The sequence below is a fragment of the Parasteatoda tepidariorum genome, chromosome 10, assembly GCF_043381705.1.
Source record: "Parasteatoda tepidariorum isolate YZ-2023 chromosome 10, CAS_Ptep_4.0, whole genome shotgun sequence".
Taxonomy (NCBI): Eukaryota; Metazoa; Arthropoda; class Arachnida; order Araneae; family Theridiidae; genus Parasteatoda; species Parasteatoda tepidariorum.
Genome location: NC_092213.1, coordinates 36,103,908 through 36,116,848, shown reverse-complemented (window position 1 = coordinate 36,116,848; position 12,941 = coordinate 36,103,908). Strand labels below are relative to the sequence as shown.

Here is a 12,941-nt window from a genome sequence, read left to right as displayed (position 1 = left end):
GGTACCGAGTCACGTCGGTATTCCAGGAAACGACTTGGCTGATTCGGCTGCACGATCTGCAACCTCTGATTTAACTCTATCTGTACCTTTCTCGGACACTAAAACTTTTATTCGACAGTTCATCACATCTGTTTGGCAATAACAATGGGATCTGAAAATTTAAAACAAGTTACACTCAATAAAAACAGATTTTAACCCTTATCCTGTCTTGAGTCTGCGGCATGCAGATGTAAAGTTAAACCGTCTTCGGATCGGTCACACTCGGCTGATCCACATACACTTGTTATTTGGGGAGCCTGCTCCTCAATGCCACACTTGTAAAAATTTACTCACTATTCATCATATTTTAATCATCTGCCCATGTTTTAACCGTCATCGTCTTACCTTTTTTTGGTAGCTCTATTTTAACTCTGCGGGATTTGTTAGGTGACTCTCATCATCCTAACATTTTTGCGTTTTTACGCGCAATTTGTCTTTTATACTGTATATAACTGTTTTATACTGTATATAACTGTTTTATACTATTTACACTTTTATATGATTTTATTCACTTTTGATCCTGTTTCGATCCTCGAGAGGTTTTGATCCTCACTTTTGAATACATCTGCTTCATTGTGTCTAGTTTTATAAATTCCATGTGATTTTTAATAAGGAAAATTTGTAATATACATTTACCTTTATTTTAAAACCGTTTGTTTGGCTCAGCATGTCCTTCTTTGAACTTTGTACCATTAAAACCTACATTCAATCAATCACTCACTATCATGAAGACATGCGCTGATGTTGCTAATGTTTTATTATTTTGTGACAAACCAACAATAATTCCTCCCTTGAAATCCAAGAAAGGTTTAATGTTTATTTCATCCAGTAAAAGTGCGATAGTTTTATCTGAGAGTAATAAATGAGGAATTTTTTGTTCCAAATAATGTTAAAAACAATTTTCTGTCTGCTCTAAATTAGGAGAGACATTACTGGTATTACATATGTTTCTAATTGTAGATGGATGGAGTAGGATTAGATTTTTGCTATTACGAATAAAAAGATAAGCATGAGGTAGTATTAAGCGCTAAACGTATCATTTAAAAGTTTCTCTGCCCACATGGTATGATCATCACCCACAAAAATAGAATGTCTGGGTTTCAAATCTCGATTCTTGCGTTCAACTGGATTTGCTTGTGGATAATATACAGGGGTTAGTATTTGTGTAATGTTAAGTAAATAGCAAAGTTGTTGGAGGACAGCACTTACGAATTGTTACCATTATCACTAATAAGTCTACGGGGAATGCCATAGCATAGAAAAACTTCTTCTAAAAGTTTCATGGCAAATTCTCGAGCAGTGGCAGCTTTGAGAGAAAATAGTTCAACCCATTTTGTAGTAGGGTCTTCGATAATGAAAATCCATTTTTTACCTTCAGCGGTTTCAGGCAAAGGACCCAAAAGATCGATCGACAAGGTTTCGAATCTTTGGGAATAAACTGGAGTTCTTAGAAGACCGGCTGGTTTTTGGTTACTTGGTTTGTATCTATTGCAATCTTTACAGTTTTTAACATAGTCCGTTATGTATTTACGCATTCCAGAAAAGTAGTAGCGTTGAACTATTTTATTGTATGTTCCGTCAATACCATAATGTCCAGCGGTAGGTGAGTCGTGGTATTATTTCATTATGTTTTCTCTCTCTTGTAAAGGAACAACTAATTGGGCTTCTTCGGAGTCTGAGTCCGGAGCGTAACGATATAATACACCTTGTGACACGAGATAACCACGGCTGGTATAGTTCACGCAATTTACGTCCTTTTCTTTGCTTACAAAGCAATCGATGATCTTCTTTAATTCTGCATCGTTCAATTTTGCCTCACGAATTTCGCTCGCTTTTCTGCCTGGAAAATCAATATGGACAGTGCATACTTCACATGTTTTTACTTGGTGCTCACAGGCTGGGCGACTCAAGAGATCTGCAACAACATTGGCTTTTCCTGTGGTATACTGGGTTTTAATATTGTAAGATTGGTCAGATGCCACGATAATTTCTGATCCTTCTAAGTATCCACGAAATTTTTTGAGAGCCCATACAACCCCTAGAGCTTCTCTTTCAGTTGTCGAATAATTGCGTTCAGCCTGAGAAAGAAGCTCGCATATTCAATAGGGTGTTCGTCGGATCCATTGCCCTGAAGTAAAACAGCTCCTACAGCATAGTTACTGGCATTAGTTCTGACAATGTACGGCTTTGTACTATTAGCTTGTTTTAACACAAGAGGTGTTATAAGACACTTTTTAAGTGTTTCGAATGCCGTCTGCTGTTGAAATCCCCAATTCCATTGAGCCTTCTTTTTTGTGAGGTCACTGAGGGGTCGTGAAACCTCAGCAAAATTTTGAATGTATTTTCTAAACCAGGAACATGTTTAATGAAAGGATTGGATCGCTTTAACATTTGTCGAAGGTGGAATGCTCTGGATAGAGGCCACTTTTTCAGGATCAACTTCTATTCCTTTTAGAGTTATCCAAAACCCTAAATATTTCACTCGAGTTGATGCAAAGCAACATTTTTCTCGATTGGCGCGAAGTTTGAAAAGTACGAGTCTTTCAAACACATTCTTTAAATCGCGGAAATGTGTTTCTCAAAAGTCTCGGACAAAATAATGATATCGTCCAGATAAGCCAGAGTTAGAATGTCTTCCAGACCATTACGGAAACGGTCGATCAATCTTTGAAATGTTGCAGGGGCATTTCAAAGTCCAAAGGGCATACGTTTGAAACGATAAGTTCCAAAGGGACACACAAATGCAGTTTTATCTTGATCAATTGGATCAACTTGAACTTGGTAGTAACCAGATTTCAGGTCAATTGTCGACATAAAGGGAGTCGGTTTAGCTTCGTGTAATAAATCGTCTATTCTTGGTAATGGGTAGGAGTCTGGAACTGTAATAGAGTTAAGCTGTCTATAATCAATACATAGACGCATTGTTCCATTTTGTTTTGGGATCAAAACTACGGGAGAGGCAAAAGGAGATTCGGCCTCTTCAATTATTCCTTCTTTTAAAAGTCTATCTATTTCTTGCCTTAAAAGTTTTTTGTTAGTAGGTGACATTATATAAGGCGGTACAGCAACAGGGAGATGGTTGCCTGTATTTATTTTGTGATCTATAAAAGGGGTGGGATCTCCCCCTGGTTGAAAGCACTCTTCAAATTTTCCCAACAAGGAATTTAGTTGCTACCTTTGCTGTTCTGTAAGTTCTTTCCCTTCATCACTTCGAAGCGTTATAGGAGATGACATTCCAAGAACCTTAACTTGATTGGATAATTATTCATTCATTTTCTCAGAGTTAGCAGTGGATGTATATTCTGCATTCTCAGGAGGAACTTCATATAATGGATATTGCATACATGGATTTTCATGGAAATACCATTAGGCACATTCAAAACGATTCCCGCAGCTTGGAGAAAGTCTATGCCTAAAATCGTTTTATTTCCTTTAGCTTCAGGCAAAACAATTAGATCTGTTGGTACCACTTTGCCTTCTACGTTAAAGTCGACAAAGTAGTCAAAGCATCTACGTTGTTCTTTGTTCCATCAGCAAGTACCAAAGATATGATCTTGGATCTAAATTTCACTTTTTCTTCTTGTAATCGATGATATAACTTCTCTCCAGCAATTGAATGAGATGCCCCAGTATAAGCATATAACATACAATAAGCATATAGCATACAACAGCATATGTTCCAAAGATTTCTAAGAGAATCAAACTGGGTGGTGATGTTGATGATAGAAATACATACAAACTAACATTATTTGCAGATACTTTTGCTTCTCCTTTGGGCTTTGAGCAGGTAGGATATTTTGATTTAATAACACCGACAGCTCCACAACCTTAGCAACTTAAAGGGTTTCTGTCTGGTCGAGCATTATAAAATTTCGAACCGTCAAAATTCACATTTTTGGTTTGGAAACTCTCTCTAGGATTAGGAGATTTAAATGGCCTATCTTGAACAAAAAACATCCATCAATGAGGAAAGAAAAAAGGTTTACTCTTTTGCTCGATCCGATCTGTATTTTATTCTATAATTTTCTTTAAAAATGTTTTTAAAAAAATGAATAATGTAGCACTGGTAGTTTATTATCTATATTATATAAAACGCTAATACGTACGTATGTATGTATGTATCAATAAAACCGATGATATTTCTTTTCTCGCGCTGGCAACAGTTTTCATTTTTAATTGATTGGATTCGGCGCGCAAGAGCACGTAGTGAGCAACCAGATAACAATAACCAGAGTGAGCATTATCAGGTTGTTCAATTCAGATTCATGCACTAAAAACATGACAATATTTAATTTAAACTCAATTAGGAATTAATTAATTAATTGAAGTGAGAATGCTTTAAAAGGCCGCTGTTGAATTGATATTTTTCTACTGGGAGCTACCTAAACGTCTAAAAAACGTTTAAGTGTTTGTATTGAATGCATTGAATTTTTTTATATTTCGCGTTTATTTATGCATTGAATTTTCACGCTTTAAAATGCAGAATATTAGTGAAGCAATATTTGATAATTTATTTTGCTAATATGTTTCTTATTTAGCTAATGTTTTGATTTTTTCACCATGTACAATCTAAATAGCTAATATACTTTTTTAAAAGCCAATAAGAACATTGGTAGAATTCTTCTACATAAGTACAATACTATGTCTTTGATGATAAAATACTATGTCTTTGATGATAATATATTATGTCTTTGTGCTAGAACATTGTGTTCATTGGCGAGCGAGTGCAGCGAGCCATGGTTCACGGCGTGAACCACATAGGATTGCGTAGCAATTCTCGGGGGTTGGCGAGCAGGGGGCGGAGCCTCCTAGTATTTATTAATATCTGAAATAATAAAAAATGACCTGCATATGGTGTGATATCTACAGCGCCCGTTTCTGTGTTAATGTTTCTGTTACCGGAATCAATAGAGATAAAAAAGGTTCTTATCCATTTTTTATTTCATTTGACGGAGCAAATAAATTCAGCTATTTTTATTTGTTTGTTTATTTTATTATTTATTTATTCAAGTAAAAAAATAAAACAGTTTAGTTCACTGTTTTATTTATTGGCGACATTATCGCTTGCTCTAACGAAATTGATAAGTGCTTAAAAATTATCTAAAAAGAATAAAATAGAAAGAAAGGTTTAAATTTTACGTGTAGATCCTTGCAAGAAAATTTGGAAAGTTTCTTGGTAATTATTTTGTAAGAAAGCTTCTGGTTAGAAGAAACTATTAGCTATGTCAATCTGGATTCTATCAAAAGCAATCAGAAATTTGTTGTGAACGAATAACAATAAGCTTGAAATTTATTAGTTCTTAAAAAAATATCTAATAATATAAGCCACAATTTAAGAAACCTTAAACTCAAAACAATTCCTTAATTTTTTAACTATACATACAAACTTGATAAAAAGAATGATCATGATTAAAAAGCGAACAGATAGCTGCAATATTTGAAGAATAAATTAACTTTTTGGTTTGAAGAAATCATCAATTTGGCGATAGCTTTGATCCTCTTTCTACTCATTAAAAATAATGAATATTTCTCGATTTTTGCATTTTTTTTTGTAAGTAACGTTTAGAGTGTGAAAATAAGATATAAAAATATTATTATGAGCTTTTTTTCAAGCATTGAAAAAAATTAAATTACAAATGTTGTTTCGTTTCACGAACGAGGCCTAAATTATAATCAATGAAGGCGAAATTAATAAATAAATCCACGAAAAGAAATGCATAATTCTCAATTATAAAACAAAACAACCTTTCTTTATTTTTCGTACATGAGTTCCAATAACCAGATTCTGGTTATTATTTTTATAAACAAAATATTCATAACCAGTACGATTAAAAACTATTAAATCGATTCTCAACACTCCCACCTTTTGTATTGATTTTAATCAAAACAAAACTTAATAAACATATAAAGTTAACCAAAAGGGGGAAAACGTTAGGGAGAAATAGAAACAAACTACTAAGAGAAACTTCTGTTACTGTAAGTAAAGTACTTTAACTGAAATCTATAAATTAGTTTAAAATTTACTTTATGACATAAACTCTCTGAAGAAAAGTAAAAAAATAAAAAGTTTCTTTTCAGTCAAAGATCTAGTCTCTTGGGCATCTTTACTTGATGACCACTTCGTGTATTTTTTATTTCAAGTGTCTCTTCAGAGATATCAAAGATATCTTCATTATTTATTTTTGTTACATTATTTGGAGGGACTGATGATAAGTCCTCTAAACGTATTTCCAAGGGATAGTCGTTGTATTGGCCGAATAATGGTAGTATGAGCCAGTTATAACCGAGCGACTCTGTGTTTTTCATCTTTGCCTGAGATTAACTCCTCAACTCGTACTAAGGGCCAGTCAATTCTTTTAGAATTACTAGAACCCACTAGTACAATATCACCCTCCTTCAGTTTGTAGCGTTGTTTTTCCTCAGGATTTTTCATTAAAGCGGCTAAGTATTCCTTTTGGAATCGCTTGCGAATACCATCGCGTACCTTTTGTAGGTAGCGCAGCCTTTTTTGCAAATGGTGTACACCATCATTATCGCAGAAATTCTTTTTAAATCACGGACGCCATGTTAAGTTTCACGAACGAGGCCTAAATTATAAACAATGAAGGCGAAATTAATAAATAAATCCACTCAAAGAAATGCTTAACTCTCAATTATAAAACAAAACAACCTTTCTTTATTTTTCGTACATGAGTTTCAATAGCCAGATTCAGGTTATTATTTTTATAAACAAAATATTCATAACGAGTACGATTAAAAACTATTAAATCGATTCTCAACAAACGCTATTCTTTTTCTCAAAACTATAACCTATTAACTGTTATTAACAAGCATCATTTTTATAATTTGCGTTGAGAGCTCTGGTAAAAAATGGAAAACTATAACCTGACAGTTTTCAATAACTGTTGCAGTCTGACAATAGTTGTGAAAATAGCATATTATTCGTTACAAATCATTATTCCAAGCAATGACTAAATCTTCGTAAAACAAACTTTTGGAACAGGAAATTGTGCTATTTTGGAATAATTTCGAACTATTTTGCATTAATGTAAATGCAGTATTAACTTATATTTCTTTAAAAAATAAAATTTCCAGTAAGTTATAAATACATTAAAAATCTGAGATAAAGTGTTAACTGCACTCACCATTAAAATAGCATTCATGTTGAGGGAACATCAATTGCATTTTATTTGTAATTTCATCGTGTGATACCCTCTTCAAAGTTCGAATTTTGTATAAGGGTGATTTAATATTCAATAAATGTTCTTTCAGTTTTATTTCATTTATAAAAAATTCTGTCATATCATTATTCCATTCGATTTCTCTGTTAGTCGCCATATTTTGTTTACAAATGAAAATGAAATGAAACGTCATAAGCTGCAGACGATCTGATTGGTTCAAGTAAGAAATTTGCTGATATTTCGGGCAACCATGATTTCTATATCACATGAGGATTTTTCGAGCAATTTTTGGAGAATTTGCCTTTAGAGTGGAGGCTACACTTACGGTTGCTCTTATTTTCTCTCGTGTGATAAAGGCATAAGTGCCACTAAGGTGGGTAAGAGAACTCCGTAGTATGTAAATGTTTTGGCTTGCAATATATCTAAAACTTCCGCGATAGGCCTAGTGCATGCCAGGCGTTCCTCTGTGTATCTGAATTCTTGAGCATAAATAAAAGCTCCTAATTTTTAAAGCTTGAAATAAAAGTCCACATTTTGGCTTGATTTGCGGAATTTTTCTAAGCACATCATACAGTGAATACCATCGAGTTTCACACGGGTGTGGAAGAGTAAACATATTAAATTAATTACAATTTCTGCATATTTTGGACGAACTACTGCTTTCCATTATATATGTTGCATTTGTTTATCACATTCATGTGCGTACGCCACATACTATTTGTGTGCACTACATCTTATATGTTTGGGAAGGTATGGTAATCGTGGATTTGTTTTGTCATTTTCTACGTTGTTTGTTACATTAATTTTGGAGGAGGAAATTTCGTCGTCTGAATAAGTGTTCAAAAACATATTGTCTTCCATATCTATATTTAGGTCATCCTCTTCATATTTTTCCATAACGCATTCTTTTATTCCATATTCTTTAAACGCTTTTACAAAATTTGATCCATTATCTGAAATAGTAGCTCTGATCTTTTCGTGATCAATATTATATTCTGTATGAATACTTGTTAATAGCTCCATTATGTTTTCTGCTTAATGGTTGTTTCGATATCTACGGCAAGCTCTGCTAATTTTCGACGACAATCTGAAGCAATCAAATGCAATGTTACTCCTAGTAGAGACTGTAATATTCAAACAAAAATTTTATTCAATTATAAGAAACAGCAAAGCGTCCTTGTCGAGCTGGGGAGGAGCGGTTGACCCGCGTGATTCTCTGTGCCGAGAGAGAACGAGAAAATGGTTATTTTTCTTCCGCTTCCACCCACTCATGATCCTTTAGAAGATCATGCGTGGGTGCTAACTTTATTTCTTGAAATTGAACATATCTTAATAAGCGTTAACATGCTCCCTCCCCCATTGAAATAATTAAAATTATTTCAATAGTAGACAACACAATATTCACAAACACATTACTATACATAATACATATACATTGACAAAAAGAGTAATAATAAACGCAAATATTAATTATTCCCAATACAAGTTTTCATAGTTCTCTCCCATATCTTTAAGGTATCTTGGGGTAAACATGTTTCCACTAAGGGAACTAAAATACTAGCATATTTGTCTTGGGTAACACCCAACGATTCCAATGATCGCAGTTTCGATTCAAGGTTATCTTATAAAAATGATAAATTAAAAATCTTATTCCCACTAGCATTCGACAGCACAATATTTAATAGATCGCGCACATACAGCTGTATCAAAATGTCTTCTCTTCCAAAACGGTTTTTTAAATGCTCAATAACTTTGGGATAATTCTCTTTAGTTGTGGGAAAACTTTTAACTATTTCTCTAGCTTTCGATTTTGGAGTTGTAGCTTGGATCAAGTTAACAAACTTCGAGTGCTTATCTATATTAGAATCTTCATGAATTTTCTTAAAAGTATTCCAGAAGTTAAGCCAATTCCGGGGATCTCCATCNCATATAAATATACAGACATATATTTTGTTTAAAGAACCCTTTCTTTGGTGTTTATACTTAATAAAAAACGGTCCGCAATGATCAACACCTGTATAATTAAAAGGAAATGTTGGCGTAACTCTTTCATTGGGTAAGTTACCCATACTTTGTTCAATAAGTTTTGGATTATTTTTAAAACAAATTAAACATTTGTGAACTATTTTTCTACACAAGTTTCTGCCGTTAATCGGCCAGTATTTTTGGCGAATACAATACAAAAGTGATTGTGCGCCAAGATGGAAATACTTTTTATGATAATACTCAATAACGATATAAGTTAGTTTACTGTTCTTTGGTAATATAATTGGAAATTTCTTGTTAACAGTTAAATTTGCATTTTTTAGTATTCCAGAAACTCGCAAGACTTCCTTGTCATCTAAAAATGGATTTAAATTTTTAAGTTTACTTGTTATAGGATCCCCCTTTTTAATCTTACTTATTTCAACAACAACGATCTACACCTTCAAATCTTTGAGATACACGTTGAAATGAAAGTAACTAAATGAAGGAATCACAACTACTTGTGCCAAAATTACTTTATTTGATGTTGAGAAAATATGCTTAGTTAAATATAAGCTGATCGGTTAGTACAGTGGTCAGGGAGGATGTTTTTAAAGAAATCAAATATTTATAATTAGGAAACAATTATACTCTTTTTCATTTTTTTAATATTTTTTTTTTAATATCATTTTAGCAGTATCTTAAGAAAAGATTTAAAAAAGTATATTTTTGTAGACTGTATCTACTGTACAACGATCTACACCTTCAAATCTTTGAGGTACGAAAATAACTAAATGAAGGAATCACAACCACTTATGCCAACTTCGAGTCAGAAAGGTCTCTGGTTCAAATACTGCATATGACATAGATGCCATATAATCTGCAGATTTCTTTCCTTCTCTTTGCACTNATACTTTGTTCAATAAGTTTTGGATTATTTTTAAAACAAATTAAACATTTCTGAACTATTTTTCTACACAAATTTCTGCCATTAATCGGCCAGTATATTTGACGAATACAATACAAAAGTGATTGTGCGCCGAGATGGAAATACTTTTTATGATAATATTCAATAACAATATAAGTTAGTTTACTGTTCTTTGGTAATATAATGGGAAATTTCTTGTTAACAGTAAAATTTGCATTTTTTAGTATTCCAGAAACTCGCAAGACTTCCTTGTCATCTAAAAATGGATTTAAATTTTTAAGTTTACTTGTTATAGGATCCCCCTTTTTAATCTTACTTATTTCAACAACAACGATCTACACCTTCAAATCTTTGAGATACACGTTGAAATGAAAATAACTAAATGAAGGAATCACAACTACTTGTGCCAAAATTATTTTATTTGATGTTGAGAAAACATGCTTAGTTAAATATAAGCTGACCGGTTAGTACAGTGGTCAGGGAGGATGTTTTTAAAGAAATCAAATATTTATAATTAGGAAACAATTTTACTCTTTTTCATTTTTTTAATATTTTTTTTTAATATCATTTTAGCAGTATTTTAAGAAAAGATTTAAAAAAGTATATTTTTGTAGACTGTATCTACTGTACAACGATCTACACCTTCAAATCTTTGAGGTACGAAAATAACTAAATGAAGGAATCACAACCACTTATGCCAACTTCGAGTCAGAAAGGTCTCTGGTTCAAATACTGCATATGACATAGATGCCATATAATCTGCAGATTTCTTTCCTTCTCTTTGCACTATGATGTGTCCGCGTTGGCCTACTTAATGTGGTGCTCCTGAAGAGATCAATAAATCTGCTTCTTCCGAAACCCGAATGACGTAAGTTAATATCCGGGCGGGCATTGGATAAAAAAAAATTTAGTATTCCTCTAATTGCAAATCACTTCATAATATTATACTCGTAAACTCACAGGAGTAAATTAATTTTAAATAAGCACGATTTTTTTTATTATCGTAAAGCATTGAAAAGATATTAATTTAGTGATATTAACTGAAACATTTGTAATTTATTCATCACAGTGCTCATTTTAAGCATCTGTTTCTTTTTTCTATATTTACATTGTTTTTAAAACCTAACTTTTCTTTTTTTACTAAGATTCTCCAATTCAAAACAGATTCATGCAATATTTCGGAAACAGTAATTGCCAGTTTCAGAATATTACCTGAACCATTATCTATTCCTCAAATCACACAATATTTATTTTGAAGTAAAACGTAGATTAGAGAAAAGAATTTCAAAAAATTCTGATTATTCAATTTATTCAGCTCTTGAATATTTCTCAATAAAACGTATATTAGAGAAAAGAATTTCAAAAAATTCTCATTATTCACTTTATTCGTGCTCTTAATATTTATCAGAAAATTTTTTTTTTCCGGAAAAGTTGTTTGGAAATATTTCAAAAGCAAATTGGCTTTGCTTGAATACCAGAAAGTTTATCTGCAGGTTTAAATCTCTTAAGAAACATATACATAAACAAATTAAGTAAAAAATACAAATTGTCATTGTGAAATATATTTACAACAAACATAAATACAGAGTTGCCACAGAAAAAAAATTAACAAAATTTTAAAATTATCAACTAATTAGGGTGGCGAATAAGAGACTTAAGGCCATATCACACTTAAAGAAATTCGTCCAACTCAACCTCAACTTCAACTTTTCGTCCAGCTTCCTCCCAGAAAAGTTTATCTAGGGTTGCCGATCGTTGAAGAGTTGTTTTACCAAGCGCTCGTGCCTTCTTCCTCTATATTAAAGTTCTTCCAGAGTTTGTTTTGAGAGTCGATTTATATTACGCTAAATTTGTCCAGGATATCTTGAAAAGAGCAACATGCTCAGCTCAGTCTATACCTATTTAACAAAAAATTAGGTATTTCCGTGCATGCTAGAGCTAGACAATAAGCATTCTGCAAACTATTGAGCAAAGGTTTCATATTGTTTTTAACATTGCCTTAGAATAAATTATCTGCAAGTATTTAAGTCATACTTTCAAAGTTCAGGGCACATAGCCAGATTTTTCAATAAGAAACAAACACTCAAAAATAGTTTTAATCAGTTTAAAAAAAAAAATTCATAATTAGGATTTGCACAGTAATAATTTTTTTTTATTGTTTAAAGTTCTTAATTTATAAATTTAAAATCAATAAAACTTAGAAACATTTTCAAAAACTTTCTATGAGCCTAATAAAACTATTAGTTTCTGATAAATATTACAGGAAAATCTTGAATTTTTGTAATTTAGAACGGCAATCGACAAGTCGAAGAAAAAAATCCCTTAGGAATAAGTGTGAGCACTGTAGATGGAATGTAAGAGGTGAATATTAATGTAAGGCATAATTATTTTCAGCTCAACTAAGATTTATAAATCAAAAACTATTTATTTGCTTGTTTTAAGATAACCACAATTTACATGTATGAAATTTGTTTTCTTATTTTTTAGCATTTGCAATGCACATTCGATCTTTAGACAGGATTCAGTCACTGAAAACTAGAAATCTATATTATATAAAACGCTAATACGTATGTATCAATAAAACCTATGATATTTCTTTTCTCTCATTGGCAACAGTTTTCATTTTTAATTGATAGGCTTCGGCGCGCAAGAGTCTTTCCCACCTCGGGTGGGAAAGACTTTAAAACAAAATTTACTTTCCTCAACAACTGAAATTTAGAATAGTGTGATTAAGAAAAAGATGTGAACTGTTTTCAATTTCAAATTAATATTGAAATGCACAGGTTTAGAATTTTCTGCCCCCCTCAAGTCCTGTTGGCTGCCTCACC

The 12,941-nt window shown here is 32.4% G+C and overlaps 1 protein-coding gene across 1 annotated transcript in view; it reads right to left on the bottom strand.

The window, feature by feature from the left end:
* Positions 1 to 8,242: 8,242 nt before the first annotated feature.
* The window catches only part of LOC139426833 (tigger transposable element-derived protein 6-like), a 6,217-nt gene continuing 1,518 nt past the window's right edge, over positions 8,243 to 12,941 (bottom strand). The window contains exon 2 of the mRNA XM_071186933.1: positions 8,243 to 8,344. Within this exon, the coding sequence (XP_071043034.1) occupies positions 8,243 to 8,344 (102 nt within the window). The remainder of the gene's footprint in view (positions 8,345 to 12,941) is intronic.